The sequence below is a fragment of the Melospiza georgiana genome, chromosome 2, assembly GCF_028018845.1.
Source record: "Melospiza georgiana isolate bMelGeo1 chromosome 2, bMelGeo1.pri, whole genome shotgun sequence".
Taxonomy (NCBI): Eukaryota; Metazoa; Chordata; class Aves; order Passeriformes; family Passerellidae; genus Melospiza; species Melospiza georgiana.
In genome coordinates this window covers 68,213,244-68,234,599 of record NC_080431.1, presented here as the reverse complement: position 1 = coordinate 68,234,599, position 21,356 = coordinate 68,213,244, and the positions used below count along the sequence as shown (strand labels likewise).

Here is a 21,356-nt window from a genome sequence, read left to right as displayed (position 1 = left end):
CCAGATAAGCATTTGAACAGACCATACATTTTTTCCTCAATTGTCTATTCCCAGCTAAAAAATTGTTTTAGAGATCCTGAGCAATAACACAGCCCTTGGGAGAAAAACCTTTCTGCATTAGCCATCTGACTGACACCATGAATGATAACATCCAAGCATCAAATTTAATGAGATTTCTACAAAAATGAGTGACATCTGCATGGCACTCATGTCCTGGCTAACTGTCATACATTTGTCATCACTGAGGCCTTTGTCCTTTATTAATCCACTTTCAGGAATGTCTGCTGTTGGAATTTGAAATGCTTTTTAGCAGTCACCCTGCAGACTGTGCAAGAGCACACATCTCCGAAAGCATAATAACACACTCACATGCCTAGGAATGCATCTAAAACATTAAAAAAAAAAACAGGAGAGAAACTCTGACAACAAAATATATTGAGAATTTAGCAGGGGATGTCTGCATAAATATTATTTTGCATCCTTTCATATCTGCAAGGTGCATATTCTTTTGTTATAATATAGTGGCTAGAAACACTTTAACAACATTCAGAGTGCATGGGAGAAATATTGTTATAAAGGAAGTGTACTAAAATATTTCCCTTTAATCTTGTTTGTGCTTGGGACCATTATATAATTCTGGGCCTAGGGCTCCAACCCAGTAAAAGCATATGATTGTATCAAAATCCCAGCTTTCCTCTAAACTTTCCCTCATGGCTACAAATAAAAATTTCACTAATATTTTCCTAGATCAACAGATAGCCTGAAACAGTAGAGGATGGAGATTGAAGAATCACCCTATTTTATTAAATTAGCCCCAGGACTTTATCTTCTGACACAAAGATCTGACCTGGTGCTTCCCAGCAAAGAGCAGCAAACACTTGGCAGGAAGGCAGGAGCACAGAGAGCACATCTTTCTGCAGTGTTTTCTCCAAGGAGGAAAAGCAGGCCATTTCCACTGCAAATGAAACGGGACTCAGGAGGGCCAGGAGCTGCAGTGTCCAATGGGAAGCACCATTTTATTCCAGCCATTGCTTGTGGCTCAACCAAAGGCACTGACAGCAGCAAAGACAAGCCTGATGAGCTGGCAGAGCAAGGGAAGAGGAGAGATTCCCAGCATTGAAGATGTTCATTGCCCATGGAAGTCAAAAACCTTGTTCCTTGTTCTTCCCATGGCCCAGAGCCACATCCTGAGCTCCTGTGAAGACTGCAGTGTGTTGTGAAGACAATATTCTTCCATCATACATCCATAGTACTAAAATTTACTGCATTGAATCTCCTGAATTTCAAACATTTTTTCTCTTTCTTGTGGCTATTATTTCTAAATGCCAGATATTTCTATCATTTTACTGTCAATTAGTTGCTTGTAGATCATTGGCAAGTAAATAAAGGCAAGTGAATAGCACAATTTGCTCTCTCATTTATAGGATTCTATGTTTCTTTCTCTCTGAAGATATTGAGTCCAATTATTACAAAATTCTGATCCTACTGCTGCCACAGTTTCATGTAGCCATGTTTTAGTTGAAGGCATATCAGAGGAAACATAAAGCTGTTTGCAGCTGCAAATGACAAAAAATTCACATTATATACAAATACTTCTATTAATGGGGTTTTTAGCCTTTGATGTTCAGATGAATTTGTTTCTAATCATGCACTAAGAAACCCAGCCAGAAAAGATTTGATTGCGTGAAATAGTACTAAAATATAAAAATTATGAACTCTGCAGTGCTGAAATATTGGCTGCAACTTTCTCTTCAAAGGGAGGCAACAGGTCCCTGCGTTTGCCCCCTTGATCCACAGGTGCTGAGCTCTGACACTTCAGCAAATGCCAGTACAGCACTCACCAGAGCTCAGGGGAATGGAGGTTTCCAAATGTCCTACTCTGCTAAAGTTCATGATATGTTCAAACAACATTGGCTCCCTCAAAAGTGTACCAGCAATGGCTTTCAATTAATGAAGTTTTTTGTTCCCTTCACGCAGTTCCATTTTTGGAGAAGGTATCTGTTAGTGCATTTCTGATTTCACAGTCCTCCATCTTTTTAGAAGCTCAAGCAAAACATCAGCCTTCCATAGCAAGAAGATGGAAAACAATTGGATGGGCCTTGGATGCAAAAATAAAATTATATTTTTAATAAATAATTTTAGCTATGAATATAATATGAATATTTTATGGAAGTATCATGTTCTGTCCTCCAGGACTTATACAAGGTTTTAAGTATAAGAAACCACAGGAAAGAGCTTTGTTTTGCATTTACACATGACAGAGACACACATTTTCCCCAAAACATCTGGTTATAAACAACTCTGGAGGAGGATCCTGAACCAGGACAAACCCACCTCCAATTTAGTTCAGCAAGTGTTAATGGACAATGTTTTCAAAACACTAGTCGTATCAATCATCAAGAAGAATTAAATAAGAAAATTATGGATGGGAGTGGAATGTTACAGCCACATTTTTCCTTGCAAAGGCTTTTATGTTTCCAGAGACCTCACTTTTTGCAGCAGTCATATGGCCTATACAAATGGTGATTAGCATATTCTCATTTAGAGCAGCTAAATGGAAAAAATAATCCTTTCGTTTTCAAATTAAGGAGTTCTCATGTGATTTTTTTGGGTTTTAATGGCCCCTAAATAATTTTCAGCCTTTAAAATATTTGGCTTTGGATTTTTATTTTACTTTTAGAAGCTTTCAATCAAACAGTTAATGGACTTCCAGCAGGAATCTATGCAGCTATCCTGAGTGAGTGAATTTGAGAAAAAGGATGAGTGCTGTATTCTTGATTCAGGTATTAGTGATATTATTGTTCTTCGTGAAGAACATCCTCCTGTGCTTCATTTTTCTTGCCATCTGTCTTTCTCACTGACAAGTCTCACACAAAGACATGACTGTGACTGTTCAGTCTAGCCTGGATGCTTCTTAAAGTTCCTCTTTTTTTCCTCTAATTTTAGGTTCAGAACAATTATAACAGAGTTTTGGGTGTGTTTTTTAATCTGTTTCTATTTTTAGTTCTTCAGCTGTCACTCTGACAAGTTAATGGATGTTCACTCATGCAGCATCTAAAGAACAGCAACAATCACAGTTTGCCATCAGAAATCGTGGAAATGAGGTATTTCCATGATGTAGCACTGTGTATCTTAGCTCTCGTATTTCATGGCTATTGAACTCCACTGGGTCCCTACAGAATGCATCTCCTATATTAATGCTGCACATCCACGATGATGGTGTAGTCTGTTTGATTATTCCACTTTATTTCTAGGTCCTCCTGGTCCCCCAGGGGTTGTAATAGTGGAGGAAATTACAGACACAACAGCAACACTCTCCTGGAGTCCTGGGGCAGACAATCACAGCCCTATCTCCCTCTACAACCTGCAAGCACGCAGTCCATTTTCTCTTGGCTGGCAGACCGTAAAAACAGGTGAGAAAAATTTTCAAACAGCACAAGTAGACTATTCAAAACTCCTGATCATAACAGTAATATTTGCTGGCAACTACAGGAACAGATACTCTTCAGAAAACAACAACAAATTAAAATCACTGATTTTTTTTTTCTTTTTTTTATTCCTTTTGTGTTACTTAGCAACAGCTCTGAAAGGACAGCACAAAGACACCTGCCACGATGCATCTGTGAATAAGCAGGAAGCTCTCCCCTAAATCCTTCAATCTGTGTCTTTTCAGGAATACTACAGTGCCAAAAACCTAGCTGCGATTCCTGACATGTTAGATCCTTGATGTCGATCATTTCTAGTGACCATGTTGTACCACAAAGTCTGCTTTCTGTTGAGATACTGCACGCCAGCTTCATATTTCTGAGTGACTTACACATTTGTTTATTGTCTCCAGTTCCAGATCTGATAAGTGGTGACATGGAGTCTGCTATGGCTGTGGAACTGAACCCTTGGGTGGAGTACGAGTTCAGAGTAGTAGCAACCAATAAAATTGGGACTGGAGACCCAAGCGCACCATCGCGAGTGATCAGAACCAATGAAGCAGGTAAGAAAAGGATAAAAAGATTATTTTTACAGCACTATCAGAAACAAGACCTGCTTTATAATAATAATAGACCTAATCTCTTTTCACTGGTACACATCTGTGTGTCCAGTAACCAGGTGATATCCTTTTTAGTGGGGAGACAGTTTGTTTCAATTACAGGAATATTGCTTAACTTGCAGAAATTTCAAATAAAACTATGCCCTGCTCTTCTATTCCATCTGAGCTGCCTTACTTTTTATCTTACGCTTCAGCTATTACTGTCTTCCCTCTGATAAACTACTACTGCTCTTAAATTAGGCTGTTTTGAAGTCTCTTCAAACAACTGCTACTAAGCAGCCTCTTCCCCCAAATATTTCACAACTACTCTCTCTGACAGCTCATGGAACTTTTTCAGCAAGATAGGGAAATCATAAAAGGCTTCTTAATTTAAAATACCTTGTATTCTAAGTGTTTCTTTGTTTTGCACACTCTACTGCAAACAGTTACTACATTTTAATAAATTTCATTGTGTTTCTAATTAGGATGATACTTTGGGAGACCATAAAAACAAAATATTCTATTTGCGTCTCTTGAAAGCTACAATGGACTCCTAGTATTCGGAATCATTGACAATATGTTCTTTATCTCCCTTCATTCTGCCCCAGTTAAAGAAGATAAAGAAAGACAGGGAATCTGAGAAAAATACCTAGGCACTTAGAAAGACATGTTTTAAGAAGCAGAAAGAGGTAGAGATAGGATTTGGACAAAGCCTCTGGTGAGAACTACATGTCAGAACACTTTCAGATTATTCTTCATTCTTTTTTTTTTGTTATTTTAGATGCCTAGACAGATTATTTTGTATTTTGATTCTTCATCAGTTGAATAATTCTTAAGTAACTGGTCACACCACTGTGAAGACCTCATGCCTGTCTTCTCAGTGACCTTTCCACGGGCACTGGGAGCTGCTGTTAGGTCCCCCAAGACCATCTCTGCTCCAGGCTGAACAAGGCCACCTTCCCCAACCTCTCCTCACAAGGCCACTTCTCCAGCCCCTCTTCACCCCAGTGGCCTTCCCTGAATTTTTACTATTTGATCAATGTATTCCACATTTGGCACCCAAAATTGGATACCCTATTTCAGATGTAGTCTAACAAACCTATCTGCAGTCGTAATAAGGCATATTTATGTTTTCCTGTTTTAAATAACAGTGTAGTTGCCAGCTGATGCTAAATTTCACCGTGCAATCACAGAACAGCACTGAAGAAATTTGATTCCCATTCAAGTGTGTTGAAGGATGCTTCCTTTCAAACTCCCTCACCTTCTTCAAGCTCCCCACAGTGTGAGGTTCAACAACTTGATAACAGAAACTACAGCTGCTCCATACATCATTCCATTAAGAAAAAGAGGATATGAAAATCAAATAAAAAGCACAAATTTTTATTTTTTTAAAAAACTCCCTTTTTTCACCACCATTATTCTTTTCTTAATTTTGTACCATATTTCATTGGCAATACAAATTCTTCTGGACCCCAGTATTTGAACAACTTTTCCATTTGTTCAGATTATACATATCAGAGAGGAGAAAAACATTCCAGAAAAAGTTTTTCCTGAAATAGGTTGCACCCCTGGTATTATGCTCTTTCAAACTGAGGAATATTTTCACTGTTTTCACAAAGATGGTTCAGTATCTCAATTGACCAGGTGCAGTTAAATTGTGGGCTTAAGTTTTTCTGACAAACAAGTTTGAAAATGTTAAATTTCATCCAGCTGGCATGTTTTTAGGGTCCTTCTCCTTCTTGCCCAATGTTTAACAAAGCCGCTATTTGCTAAAACATATTCTTATAACTCAAGTGAAACTCTTCTTAATGCATATTCATTTTCAACATTCTTTGCAACTTAACCTCTGTTAAAATGAATTGATAAATCATAATATTGATCAGCAAAAACAAAATTATGGGAAAGGAAAAGCACTCAATATGTGATGAATTTTTACCTGGTGCTTGGATTTTATTTCTGGGTAACATTCCATGGTTTTTGCCATCAGAAAGAACAGAGTCTAACTCAAGAAAAAACCTAGAATCTGCACAGGGTTGTTAAACTGGAACAATAAAACAATAGATTCTGCTTTAAATAAAGAACCAAATAAGTAAAAAAAGCTCAAACTGTTACACATATGATTCTTTGAAAAATGGCATAATACACATAATATGTATGGCACTCTTGAAAGGTCAGAGCCTTCATGATCAGCTTCATTCAGGCAGCCAGCTTTTCCTTAACTTCAGATATTCCTGAAATTCAGAGTCTGTTGCCTCTGTATTCTGAAATACCTTTCACTGATTTTGGGAATTATCACCCCGGTATAGTTTTTAGATGCCAAAGAGAAAAGAAACCAGTAATAAGTTTTCATTGTCTTACAGTAGTTTTCATATGGGTTTTCAAATTAGCACATAATTGCCTATCTTAGTGAACCCATTGAGCCATTATTTTTCACAATCTCTTTATTACTAATTATTTTTATCTGAAAGCTTCAAGGGAAACTGTCTATTAGCATGATGACCAGTTCTAATATCATGGTTCTCAATTCTTAAAGGACATTTATGTGATAAGTCATATTTCAGAAAGAACATGGCATGAACCTCTCTACTCATGACCCAGGCAGAACAACCAGAATAATCAGTGCTATTTTCACTGATGGTAGATGTGGCCCACAAGTGCAAATGGGCAGGTTGCCCGTGCACTGAGTGGAAATCCAGAAATATTCTTCTCCCAGCTGAGAAAGTGAATGTGACTCGTGTTCAGATAAGAGTTGAGACCCTTCAGGCTGAATGGTAGCTATGTAGACAATCCACAGAGGCAGCAAATGTGTGATTCTGGTTCCATTATTTTACACTTAAATGGAATTCTGCATCTGTAGTTTAATGTTACAAGAAAATTTGATTGAAGACTAAAGTCTCTTTTTATCCCCACACCTCACTTATTTTATCACTCCTTATCCAAGATAGTAATAACACCATATATTACTCCATTATCTAAAAATACCTACAAAATAATAATTCAGATGGTATAATGAAACCAACAGAATAATAAACAGGTTTTGACTTGCTTTAATTTTTTTAATTAAACTGTAATCTTGTTACTTAGCTCATATTTAGTTAACATGATTGCTTTTCATTGCTACTTCCATTGGAACAGAAAATACCACAATTTTCTGGCACATCTAACTTAAAGCCAGCTGCTGCATTTTTGTCAGTTCTAGCCTTGATACATATTTTACAGGTCCACAAGTTGCAAAGAGCCAATAACATGAATTTAAACATGTCTGGCATTCCACTAAGACAGTCAGGGCATTTGAAGCCTGGGGGCAAAGCATCAGTTACATTATCTATTCATGAGGAAACATGGAGTGAGAGAAATTGAGTGGATTCTAAGTTTAACCTGTTAATCATGCATGCAAACTTGATTTTAGGAGGTAACAATGTAATGCACTCTATTAGTAACAGACTGTACACTGGCTATATTTTAAATAAATCCCTGTATTGCATTAAGTTGCCCTTTTTCTCAGCTAGAATTCCTTCACAGAATAACAAGGAATGTCTCTGTCCCAGGAAAAAAGGTGACCATTTTAGACCGGCTTTATTTTCAGGGCTTTTTTGTTGTCGGGGGTACTGTTTTATTTCTGATTTGTATAAAAGAAGTTCCAGCTTTTCCCATTATCAAAACTATTTTCGTACTATAAAAATAAAAAAAAAAAAAATTTATAACCTGCTGCATCTGGGACATTTGCAGATGAAGGCATGGTCTACTAAAGCCTTTGTAAAAAAATCTGCTTTTTCCATGAAGAAAAAGGAGAAAGTGGGCTGTAATCACTCACTGGAGGCTACTTAAGCTTTGGATTGCAGGCTCATGCTAATACTGACAAGAAATCCAAATGTGTGTATGACAGAAAATGGAGCAGAGAAGACCTGCATTTGTCCCATAGTATTCTACGTATGCCACAGCATTCAGGATTTCAGCTCCTTAGGTGGTGATTTGGAGACTGTTCAGGCAGAGTCTTACAGTCACCCACAACCCTCTTGTCAGTGAATAGAACTGAATTCGAGCTCATAATTAATTACAAATATTAATAATACAGAGGAAATGAGAACAACATGTCAGATTCTGAGACCAGTAGGGCCATCCTTGTTTTCCAGTAGTTGAATATGCGTGCCGTCCGCTTCTGAGATGCTGGCATGTTGTACATTCCATTCCTGAACGGGTGGGTTGTGCCTTGTCGTCCTGGGAGGGCGACAGCTGGAGGGCTGGTCTTGCACAGAGTGAAAGCATTTTCCCTTAACACATCCTCCTTTTTCCAGATGTGTACTGCAGGAGACAGGCAGAGATACACACACACGTGCATACGTGCATACAGAGGGAGAGTGGGAGGCAACTGGGAAGAAAAAATTGAATGTGTTATACCTTTGATCTCATTTTAAACAGTCCTGCCAAGCTGGTGAAAACTCCTCTTTCCCCTGCCTGTGTCTTTTCTACAGCTAAAAAATGTTGCTTTTCAAGCTACATCTGTATCCTAAGTTATAAAAACCTTTAAAATAAACAAGCAACAGAAACTGTACCTTGACAAAAGGTACGAGTCATTTCTTGAGGACTAAAGCCAAGGTCATTAATTTATCTCCAAAAAAAATGTAGCAATATCAACATTTTCCTTAATTTTTCTTTATTTGACAAAAATTTCAGAATTTATATAAAAAGCAAATAATACAAAATAAATTGAATTACAAGTAAATTAAGAAATACAGGATTCAAGTAAAGTGAGAAAGACCTTGTGAACTAAGTATTGAATTGGGATTTGAAAAATCTGGACTCATTTGGTTACGAGAAAACTATAAATTTGGGCTGCACAGCTCAGCATCTCTTAGTCTAAAAACAGGAGTTTAGTATGACTATTACTTCTCTTTGTCTTCCCTTTAGGTGATATATTCCCTATTAAAGGGTAGGATCAAATCCAGGTACAAGTTTCTACTGCAATAATGTAATCAATTATACTCAGTTATAATAAATCATAATTTTGGCTGCTAAATATTTTTGTTCTTCTCAAAAAATTAAGAGAGACTACAAAATTAAGAATCTCTATTTTCTCTTCATAATAGACAAAACACATTGAAATAAGCCACTAGACATTTCCTTGGGGAAAAAAAAGGTAAAAAAACAAAAAACACAAAACAAATATTTTAAAGTATTAATTATTTAACAAATAACATTTTTTAAATTTTTCTGCAAGACTGGAATGTTAAAAAGAGCATAAACTGCCCTACAAGTACTTTTCCAGGATCAATGTGATATTTTCTTATTTATTGGTTGCTTATTTATTTTTCTTTAGCAAACTAGAACTAAAATAATAATTTTGGATAAAAATTAAAAATCTCAATTCCAGCCATAATACTTTCATCTGTCTTTCTAGTTTTAGTTTTTTTAATTTTAAAAACTGAATCAAAATACAAATTATATTTTTAAGGTTTAATTGCTATGCTTCATTTTTTATAATGTGAAAATGAAATACTTAGTGAGTTATAATATTTTTCCCAAAACTGAGTACCAAGAATCTTTGAATCAGCTCATTTTTGCAGTCCACCAATTTCATTCAAAAATAAACAAAAAACCTAAACCAAAAAATCACCACAGATAATCCATCAGACTTGCAGACTAAAGAAAAAGGAATTTTTAAAATCTAATTAAATCACCATAAAGCACAGAGGAATTTTCTTAATTTTGGACACAGTGAAAGTGAAAGAAAGTGAGCATCTACCCCATATGTTTGTGTTTTCAGAGCTATGGTATTACCCACCATTTTAAAACCTTCCCCATTTAAACATTTCACATTTGAATATAGGTTAAAAATATATACATGACACTGTCAGCATTTTTCAGCACTTTATAACCACTTTTCCTATGCATGAAACCCTCAGCAATAGCAAATCTGTGCACTGGTTTTTTTCAAATTAAAACTCTGTTTTTCATCCATATTTAGCTTGTGATGATAAGATACACATGAATTATTAGACAATTGTCATGGCTTCCTGTATAAGCTTTATCCTTCCATATCACCTTTTCTTCATTGATATCTTAAGTACCTTGTCAAATGTTTTGTAGGACTGCTGAGAGCTACATTCTTCATGCCTGCTCTTAGAGAAAATGTTAATGGGTTTGTTGTTTGGTTTAGAGGAGATAAGTTTTGATAGAGTTTAATTTGACTTTCATTTCCAGCATATCACAGTAATTTCTTGCAAATGGAAAACAGTAAGAAAAAAATCCTGTTGTTTGCATTCAAATCAAACTCCTGGCACATTCATTTCAAGGTTTTTGTTTGTTTGCACTAAGTGGGGGGTGCATTTATTCAGAAAGAAAAATACCAAAGTTCTCAGCTTTGATAAACCCTAAACAAAAAAGGTCCTGAGGTCCTTGTTCTCCAGGTGCATGTATCCTTTCTCCAGGAGCCAAGTTTAGGCATCATATTTGTGTATTTGGTGCAAGTGCATCTCCGCTGCTGAGAATTAACAGCATAAAGATTGGGAAGTCTTTAATTGCATAGCAACAAACTCAGGCCATGAGTGAGTAAATTTAGATATAACATTGATATAAAGGGGATGGTGCTGAAAGCAAGGCTGATGTACAGCCTTGGTGTCTGGCAAAAAATGTTTCCTTTTAATAGTTTTCTTCACTTAATAGTTACTCATTTCAAACTGTCTCCCTCTAACTGTGCATGCTCTACTTTGCTGCAGCGCAGAGGAAATTTATTCTTTTGACACATTTATTCTTTTAATGGTTATTCATTTGAAAGAGTTTCGCTGTGTGAGTGTACATTTTAGTTTCGTGCAAAAGAAATTCATCGTTTTGACAGTTTTATTCTTTAAACGTTTATTCATTTAAATAGGGCCACAGTCTGCAACATTGTTAACAGGAAAACTCCAGAAAGAGGGTGCTGCAGGTCAAATAAGTTCATCATGTTGGATGCTTCAAAGGACTGCCGCATACTCTCTCATTTCTAATGTGGCAGGCACCTACATAAAAACTTCATTTGTCTCTATAATTTACCCAAAAATACCTTTGAGAGGCAAGAGAAAAATGGGTGCTAAACAAGGTTTAAATATGCTCCATTAGAGATGGCATCATCATTTTCGGATGTTAATTAACTGTCAGATGAGGCTTCATCTGCATCTTTTCATGCTAGACCATTCGTCACACTGTTGCACATCAACTGCATTCTTTCTACTCCTTTTTTAAAGCCAGAGGGAAATTCTGCTCCTGAAAGGAAAACTTCATTGCACTTTTGCCAAGAGGAAGGAAGGAAGGAAGGAAGGAAGGAAGGAAGGAAGGAAGGAAGGAAGGAAGGAAGGAAGGAAGGAAGGAAGGAAGGAAGGAAGGAAGGAAGGAAGGAAGGAAGGAAGGAAGGAAGGAAGGAAGGAAGGAAGGAAGGAAGGAAGGAAGGAAGGAAGGAAGGAAGGAAGGAAGGAAGGAAGGAAGGAAGGAAGGAAGGAAGGAAGGAAGGAAGGAAGGAAGGAAGTCGAAGGCACCATATTTGCAGACAAACACAGATTTATTGGAGAGAAACACAATAGAAATCTCTCCTATCAGTCTGTTAGAGCCACAGATAAAATAATACCTGTCTCATTTCCAGCACTATGAATCAGAATCAGTCCCTACAGCTTGTTGGGTTGCATCTTTTTTGTAGAAAAGCAGAATCAGGCTTCTGTTCTTTATTGAGGAGTTGAGAGTTCAAAAAGTGACTATCCAAATTAATTCTGAAGTCTTAGGTGGACAGAGAGGAGCTAATAAAAATTGCATTTTCATTGAACTCAAGCTTTCAGTGGCACAGGAAACAGAGAGGATTGTGCACATTTATTTAAATGCATTTTATTTTGTATAGTTCAAAGGCAGAGTGCTACTCACTAAATAAGTTAAACATGCAATAAGGCCTGAACACTTTAAGGCTCGCAGTACATTTCTACCAGTGACCTATGTACTGCTGTAAAGAAGAAAATGAAAATTTTGTATCTTATGACAAATTTAATTAAATAGAGCATGCAGGTATTACCTCTTCACAGTAAATAAACTCAAGACTTTGGCCATTGTAGGAATTTCATTAGAGGCACTAAACAAGGTAAAAGAAATTATACAATTCCAATGAAATAACCGATATTTCTGATTTTGCAAAATGTGATAATCCAAATAAAAATGGTGACGATAGTTATAATTTACTTCAAAGAATTTCATTCATTGCTCTTGTCCTTTAAAACTGCAATGATGGTCTCAATTTTTCAAGATGTGTGGGTAGTACTGTTTCCAGCATTTTGCAAGAAATCATGATGGACATTTGTGGTTGGCTGCTTTAAAATTTCTGAAAGTTGTCTCCCCAGTAGAGCAATGAAAAATAGATTTACAATAATTAAAACATTCTAAATTACTAACTACCTGAAAAATATTAGAGACATTATTAATTATGTTCTAAGATTTTACCTGAAATCTGAAATATATCAGATTTCTTGGCATTTCAAGTTGCTTGTTAAAAAATGACAAACATTAACAAGGTAATTCCTGTTTTACCTCTTAAGTGATCTGTACATTGAAATTTTTATCAATCTGCAGAAGACCAAGTGCTTAAACATTTTTTTTATTGCATTTTCATTCTCTGCTTATGTTTTGTTTAATTTTTCTAGCTTGTGTGTGTAATTCTCTCAAATGAGGCTTGAGCAAATTTTCTTTACCACAGAGTGCTATGTTTTTACTCCTGTTCTGATTTAACAGTCTCATTTCTTCTGCAGGAACTTATGGCAATGGGGAAAACTTCAATAACTTGGATATTCTGTTTTGTTTTGTTTTGTTTTGTTTTTCCTTTTTGCACACAGTGCCAAAGACACCTCCAGCTAACGTGAGTGGCAGAAGTGGAAGGCGACATGAATTAGTAATAGCATGGGAGGTAAGGGATTTTTCTGTTTAAGGGTTTTGTTTCATGTTAACTTCTTTGAGGCCAAAGTAAAGAGTACTCTACTGGGGTTTCCTTACAACAAATCTTGTCAACACATGAACACAAAATACTACTCTTAAATATGTTCTAAAATTTCAGAGTGCTGTGGATTTTCATGAGTTTTGAGTAGAAGACATGGTATCAGCTCTGAAGTTCTATTTATCAATCAGGCTTTGCTTCCTGATGTATTGCTTGGGTTAATTTGATTTTTCTGGATCTTATGTAAACACCAGATTAAATAATAGCTAAGAGAAGAGAAGGAAAGACTTATAAAATATTTTGAATATCAATTAAAAACATTTTTTTAATTGCTGAATAAAAATAAATTAAAGAGAATCCTGTGAATATATTTGGAATGCAAGATGCAATACAGATGTATGGTCATGCCAGTGGGAGAGTTGCTTTCTCTGCTAATTATGAAAAATAGTAGAACAGAGACTTTTCTTAAGGAGTTTTCAAAACTTCTAGACTAATCATGAGCAGTTTCAGATTCATAAAAATTCATATATACATATATATATGTATACATACTCAAGAAAAATTCCATCAAATAAAGATATGGGTTTATAATGAAAAAATTTTAAGCTGAGCCAATTTGAGGAGTGATTCAGATGGTAAGAGACACACCAAATTCTAATTGTTTAAATTGGCAAATTTTAGCGCATCTATAGAGACTGCCTTCTGTTGGCACATCTGCCTTTTTTGACATCAGCTACCAAAGACAGCTGAGACAGAGCCGATTTCAGTTTGCTTCATATTGTGTAAGGGTAAATATCAACATCTCTCTTATTAGGAGAGAATTTTCTGAACCCTAAACAAAAATACCTGGGGGCTAGAACTGCTTCTGGTGTGAACGGACCCAATCCCAGTCCCTAAGAAGAGATATTAATAGCCAGTATTCATATTAAGTGCCTTTATAGCACCTGCCAGGTGACTGGGTTGGGGGACTACTGCAGAGTGTTATAAATCCCACTCTATCAAGGACCAGAGTTTTCTTCCCAAAAAAATCAGACACCCATGGGTGAGACTAGGTTACAAATTCTGTCAGATTTTCTTCCTCTACCCATGGAGTCATGATGATTTTTTTTTCTGGGATATGCAGTGCACAGCTTCAGAAGGATGGGTAGAAAATTTTGTCTGCAAGTGAAGTGACAGGTGATGAGATATTCACTTGAAACGTGGAGGGGAGAGGATGCAGTCTCACCTGTGCCCCGGCTCTGATTCATTTGTCCATTAGCTGCATCTCTAGGATGGGCATTTCAAGAAACAGAGTTTAGACACCCATTTTTTCAACATTTCACATAGGTTTAATATGCAGACATTTGTTAAATATAACCCAGTTTCTAAACTAGCCCATTGGCTTCATAATAAATGTAAGCTACTGCTAATGTACTAATTAGCATGAAAAGTTCCATTCATTGAGTAGGATATGTAAGTTTTAGTTTTCACAGTGTTCAGACTCTAAAGCAGAAAAAATCCCTTTTTAACTGACTGCTTATGTCAGAAGTGTCCCAATTTAAGTGGCTAACTTCACCGGTCCTCTGAGGAGAGAAAAGAAAATGTGTTATTTTCCACCAAAAAAAAAAAAAGAAACTTTTTCAGACTTAGAACAACTTAGATTTATTACAATGTATCCTAAGTACTAAATTATTAAATTGAACTGTGGAATTGAATCTCTAAGACCTAACACCCCACTTGGAACAGAATTTAGACAGTCTGGCACCTAAAACCCAAAAGAGTCCCACCACAGTAGGAATAACAATGTATTAGTCTATATTTTTAACAAGGCCACTGATAGGGCTATTCCACCTACAGACAACTGGTCAAAACATCCCAATAAAAAGTGGGATATACAAAAGAAAACACTTTTCTGAGCAAAAGACCCCATTCAGTCCAGGGACAATGACTTGGCTATGGTGATTAGGTGAGGAAACTCTCTTAGAAGGTACCTCTGTGGAAGCAATTGTCCTTATGAGGACAGGTATGTTAAGCAAAATTCTATAATGGAACTGCGATATTTTCTTAAATTAGTAAAACTATTTCCAATCATAATTAAGATTCTGAACTTAATTTTTCAGCCAGTGTCAGAAGAGTTTCAGAGTGGAGAAGGATTTGGATATATTGTAGCCTTCAGACCCAATGGGACACGTGGGTGGAAGGAAAAAATGGTGACATCTTCAGATGCCTCAAAATTCATCTACAGAGATGAAAGTGTGCCACCTCTGACTCCTTTTGAGGTGAAAGTTGGTGTTTACAACAACAAAGGAGATGGTCCCTTCAGCCCTATTGTGGTCATCTGCTCAGCTGAAGGAGGTCAGTTCAACATGAAGTTAAATTGCATATTGTGAACTATATTAAGCCTTTTATATATAATGCATCCTCTTGCAACACACTTGTTGAACCTTAAATTACAAATTTCTTTGCAGATGTGTTAAATAACATTCAACAAGTTTTGCAGAGAAGGAAGGAATTTGCCAAGCTTACCTAGAAATAAATTGCAAAGTTTAGGAATAGACTTCAAGCCACATTAGTCATAAAAAAACACCGAAAACACCCAAAAAACACCCAAGAAAAACCTCAAAGCCATAAAGGTTCATCCTTTATATGAAATCATTGGCTTTAATTTCAGACAGGTCTTTCTCTAACACTGAGCAAAGAAAAGATGCCACTTTTTAATGATTCTGAGATTCATGATCCTTTTTTGGTGGGTTAATCAGGCAACAGTTCAGAGAATAAATAAATTCACTTATGAATGTTCATTTCCTAGTTAATGCATTCTAAAAGTGCACAGAAATAAAATTTGTTTTAATTTTTATTTCATTAGTAGAAATTTCTGACACTGCATTAGTGTCCCAGTCTTCGATGTGAGTTATAGAAATAGCTCCCAAGAACAAATGAAAGATATTTCTTGAAAATTCCTATTGAAAATTGCTATAATTTCTAAACAGTATTTTGTTGGTCAGAAAAGAAGCAAACAGACACAACCAACAAACAGTAATCAGTACTGGTAAAAGAAGTTGTTCTGTTTTGACAGGACCCAGTGTATGGAAATTCCCACACATAAAAAAGACAAATAAATGTTATCCACAATAATATTTTCAGAAGCTCCATTACTGAAATTTATAAATATCAGTTTTTCTTTGCTACACTATCTTGAGTTATTCCCCTGTCTCCTATTAAGAGAGTAAAAATTAGCAGTCCTAGTGCAGATGAGAGGAATTTCATACTCTGTCTTTGAAACAGCAATACAACGATAATAATATTTCATATGAAGCTGTAAAACATTAAATGTTACTTCATATTAACCCACAATAAATCTGTACCTTTGGAACCATGATGTAGTAGACACTGTCTGCTACTATTCTCTCGCAGTAATTACAGAAATTGGAGCTGCTGTTTTTACAAAAAAAGTATTCCCAGTAATTTGTGTTTTTCCACTTTTTGAATCAGGATTCATCAGTAGTCATATTTTTATAAAACAATTACATTTTAAAATGTAAAAATTGCACAGTACAAGTTGAAAATTGTACAGCTGACTTTCCTGTTCACCAATGAAAATGGATACTGTGAGGTCAATGGTGATGTTTATATTTTTAATAATTTCATACTCTAAGCAGAAAGTTCTTTGCAAATAAAGTTTTGCAAAGGAAGAGAGACAAACACTTTTTTTTTTTTAGCGGCAAAATCTATTTTAACAGAACCTGAATGCTCAATGTTAATAATGATTCCTTATACCTTTGCTTGTTATTTGGACAAACTGGAAATAGAATAATTAGTAATAGATAAACAATCTTTTCTATCAGTTCTTTTAAAATATGAGCTTTAAAAATGATCTTAATAGAATATTAAAATTAACTTTCTCTAAAAACCAGCTTTTCTGATTTGAAGTCAGTAACTTGAAAGTATTTATCCATTTTAGCTTTGCTAATTCGGTCTCTGTATGTGTCTGCACATGAGAAATTCTATGGGCCTAAATATTTTACAAGACATATTTCCGGAAAGATATGGGATGCTGTGACATTACAGTACAAAATTATTTTATAAAAATCTTTCCTTCAGAAAAAACCAAGGTAATTTACTGAGAATTTAAAGGAGCAATGAAACAGAGTTTTACAGTTAAATTCGGGGCAATATGAAGGTTGAGGACAATAGACATTGTAGTTTGCTATGAAAATGGGGAACTGGTTTTGAAAGAGGTATGGACTGTCATGCCTAGGGAGCTAAACAACTGAAGGCACAATTTTTCAAGGATTTCTATTGAACAGTAGATATTAAATAACAATTGACAGTATTATGGTCCTAGGGGTGATCCAGCAAAGCCTTAGCTTACATGTTTTTCATTACACATCCAATTCACTCAATAAATATCTAGAGAAAGCAATAGGATAAAATTATTAAATATTAAGGCTTTATGTTACATATTACAAGTTTTCCCACATCTACAAATGGATCTACAATTGTTTAATGATGTAACAAATTTGCCTAAGGAAGTCTAGGTACCCTTGATCATGTTGCTTTTTATTAGCACACTGGAAAAAACCCGTTTTCATGGGACAGATTCTGAACCATGAAGAAATCTCACATTTATTAAGAATGAATGCATCTCCATCTTCTGTATGACTGTGACATCATATTCTGTGATTCACATTCAGAGCCCTTTGGTGATAGCTCTGAGTTGCTCTTAAGCAAGCAACTTGGTAGGTGGTGTTGAGTAAAGGTGTTCCCTCACTGAACGCAATAGACTGCCCTCTGATTGCATAGTGACTCTGCCTGGGGCAAAAGGTTTAAAACATTGCTTTCTAAGTAAAAGAACTCAGAAATTTGACAAAATCACTGAGCACTTTTTCAGAAGTAAATAGAATGGCTAATGTTTTTCTGTCTATTAAGTCAGATCATATAATAGAATCATAGAATGAATTGGGTTGGAAGGGACCTTAATTATCATCAATTTTAACACACTGCTGTTGGCAGAGAACATTCCACTAAAAATGTTGCTCAAAGTCCCATCCAACCGGGCCTTGAACACTTTCAGGGAGTGGGCATTCACATCTTCTCTGGGCATCTTGTTCCAGGGTCTCACTAACCTCACAGTTATTTCTTTCTAACAACTACTCTAAATTTCTCCTCCTTCAGTTTAAATCCATTCCCCCTTATCCTGTTACTTTGAGCCAGCATAAATTATCTCTGCCTCTTATATAAGCCTCCTTTAAGTACGGGAAGATTACTAGACATTCTCACTGGGACCTTCTCTTCTCCAGGCTGAACAACCTCAACTCTCTCAGCCGGTCTGGAGAGGCGCTCCAGCCCTCTGATCAACTTCATGTCCCTCCTCTGGATCTGCTAAAGCAGCTCCAGGTCTTTATTGTGATGAAGACCCCAGAGTTGATGCAGCCCTGCAGGTGGGGTCTCAGCAGAGCAGAGCAGAGCAGAGGGGCAGAGTCCCCTCCCTGGCTCTGCTGCCCACACTGCTTTGGACGCAGCCCAGGTTATGATTGGCTTTTTGGGCTGTGAGTGCACGGTGAGAGCTCATGTTCAGCTTTTCATCCATGACAACTCACAAGGTCCTCTCTTTATGGCTGCTCTCAGTTAGTTCTTTTCCCACTCAGTGTTTAAGACTGCCCCAGCTGAGGTACAGAACATTGTACCTGGCCTTGTTAAACCTCAAAAGGTTCCTACAGACCCCCTTCTACAGCTTGCCCAGGTCCTGGATGGTATCCTCTCCTTCAGGTGTGTCAGCTGCAGCACTCAGCTTGCTGTCATCTGCAAACTTGCTGTGGGTGCCCTCCATCTCACTGTCCATGTCCTTGATAAACGTATTGAAGGACACTGGTCCCAAGGCAGAGCCCTGATGGACACCACTTGTCACCAGCCTCCACCTGCACATTGACCCAACAGGTACTTAGAAGACAGAATTACAACAATGGTCACTAAAATATCAACAGCAACAGTGGTGACCCAAAGTTGAAGGGGCAAGAAATTCTACCTTGTCATAGATACTTTAAGATCTTTTTCCTCCTTCACCAGACTTTTGACTTTATGAAAATCATGATCAGAATATAGTTCATGGGAAAGTCTGCCCAGGACCTAAAAGTGCAGATGAATGTAATGGAAGAATAGAGAATAGAATGAAGAATTGGTCAAAAAGGTTGTACAAAACTAGACATATAACCCATGGAAAAAAGCAAAGCAAATATATGTGTGCTTCTCTGGAAAAGGTATCTTTATTCAGTAGGGAAGTTTGAAGGAAGAGCCTTTCCTGGAAAACATAGGAAAGGAAATAAAGCAAGGAAAGAAGGAAATAGAGGTCACATGTAGTGGCGTTAAAGGGATGATGGGAATCAGGAAGCAGTTCTGAAGAGGGAATGAGGATGATGCTCAGACGATGCAGGATAGAAAAAAGATGCACAATTACCTCAGTAAGAAGACAGAACAAAAGGAGACAGTAGGCATTTCCAGCAGCAGGAAAGGATGAGCCAGAACTTTACATAAAGGAAAACTTTAGTAAGAGAAAGAGACATGAGGGCACGGCAAATTAGGCTACCTGCCAGGAGAAAGGTTGCCATGTGCAGGCCTGAGGCTGAAAAGGATCATGAACAAAACAGAGAGAAATCTTCTGACCATACTTTCTGTCAGGAAAATAAGGTATCAGATTCTTGCTAGGAAATACTAAAACAGCACTGAAATTCAGTGCAGGTACAGAGGAATTTTATCCACAGAAGAAAAAATACATTGTAAAGGCACTAGGCGCTGAACATAAAGCAATGAACAAAAATAATGTTAACACTGTTTGTTACGACATAAACATTTATGCATCCTCTTTTTATCAATGACTACATTTCACCTAAATACCAAGGTGCTAAGAATTCCAAAATTACTAATCAAGCTTTCAGTATCAGGGAAAACTATCTGCAACCTCTGTGTGTGGCTTTAATTCACTGGAAACTGAAAACTGGAGAGATCACAAATATAGCAATGGAGAAGGAAATACAAGTGTGAAGGTATGATGGTAAGAAGATGGAAAAGGCTGTGCTGATAACAGTGATGGCCAGGCTGGCTTTCTTTAGACAAAGTATGAGCTACACAAGAAGGACAAAATAAAAGTAAGAAGTTGGATGTTATAACATGCTGATGATGTGATAATGTATCAGCAAATAAAAAATCAGTGTTTGGATAAAGCAGAATAACCTTGGGTTCCATGTAATTTTGGAAAAGGGCAATTACAAAAGCTGGAAGTCAAGCTAGAGGTCAATTACTGATTACCCTGATCAATTTGGATGCTGAAAAAGACATTTCTAATTGTTCAAAAATACTAAAGAATGTTGTTATTTATCAGCAAGTTCAGCTGTTCAGAGCAGTTTGGATAGTAAAAACTAATTAGTAAAGACTAATGACCTTGTGTTCTGACTGTGCTAATTAGCAGATTCTTTATCTAGTATGGACTAAGTGAGAAGAAATAACAGTACAATAGCCTTGTTCTGATGAATAATTAAGACACTATAGAAAAGCTGATCATAACAAATAACAGAGGTACACATCATCATTAAAAAGCAGAAAATTATTTTATTAACTGGAATTAACTGATGAAACTAAAAATAACAGTGTTTTGGAATGTCTCTAAGTGAAACGTTTAACAGATATTTGAAGTTTATTCTGCAAGAAATGGTATATTTCTGACAGGACATTACATCTGAGGATCTATAGATGTACCCTCTAAAAGATAATCAGAATTAGTAAAAAAAATACATAATGCAATCCAAGTAATGGAAAGGATAAAAATAACACAAGTATAGATAAAAAATTAAGGTTCATAGGTTCTTTATTTTTTAAGTTGGGAAAGTATATAAGGCATGAATAATTGAAGTAAGGAATTTATATTAAATATAATCAAGGAATGGTAAACAATAATTAAAAACTTTATCATTTATGTTAAATAAATAAGATTTTATAGACAGGATAGCTAATAAGAACATGAAAGTGAAAATTTTTATATCTGTAGTGAAATTTTCTGGTGTTGCCAATTGTCAGAAAGTCAACCCTTTCTAAATTCAACAATGCAGAATTTGCTATTCAAATGTACCGTAAATAAAATTTAATCTGTTCTTCTACTCATGGAGATGGGGTAGAAATTTCACATAAGAAAGACTCAAATGTTTTAATTTACATGAAGGCCTTACTCTGATAAAACTGTCACGTCCTGAGGCAGCACAAATTGCCCAGAGTCAACATGGATGATGCCAACAGTGTAATGGCACAGATAGCTGTTTGTCTCCATTTAGTTTACAAGTATAGATGCAGCCGAAAAGCACAAGGATAAATATGAATTAGAGTACTCTACAGTATGGAAAGAGATGAGAATAAAAAAGGAAATAGAAA

The 21,356-nt window shown here is 36.2% G+C and overlaps 1 protein-coding gene across 6 annotated transcripts in view; it reads left to right on the top strand.

Moving 5' to 3' along the window:
* The window catches only part of CNTN5 (contactin 5), a 610,938-nt gene that overhangs the window by 571,152 nt on the left and 18,430 nt on the right, over window positions 1-21,356 (top strand). For 5 of the 6 annotated variants that reach the window (XM_058044080.1, XM_058044103.1, XM_058044071.1 and 2 more), the window contains 4 exons: window positions 3,255-3,413; window positions 3,839-3,988; window positions 12,865-12,935; window positions 15,062-15,296. In XM_058044080.1, coding sequence (XP_057900063.1) covers window positions 3,255-3,413; window positions 3,839-3,988; window positions 12,865-12,935; window positions 15,062-15,296 — 615 coding nt within the window. The remainder of the gene's footprint in view (window positions 1-3,254; window positions 3,414-3,838; window positions 3,989-12,864; window positions 12,936-15,061; window positions 15,297-21,356) is intronic. The other variant, XM_058044112.1, reaches the window with a different exon arrangement.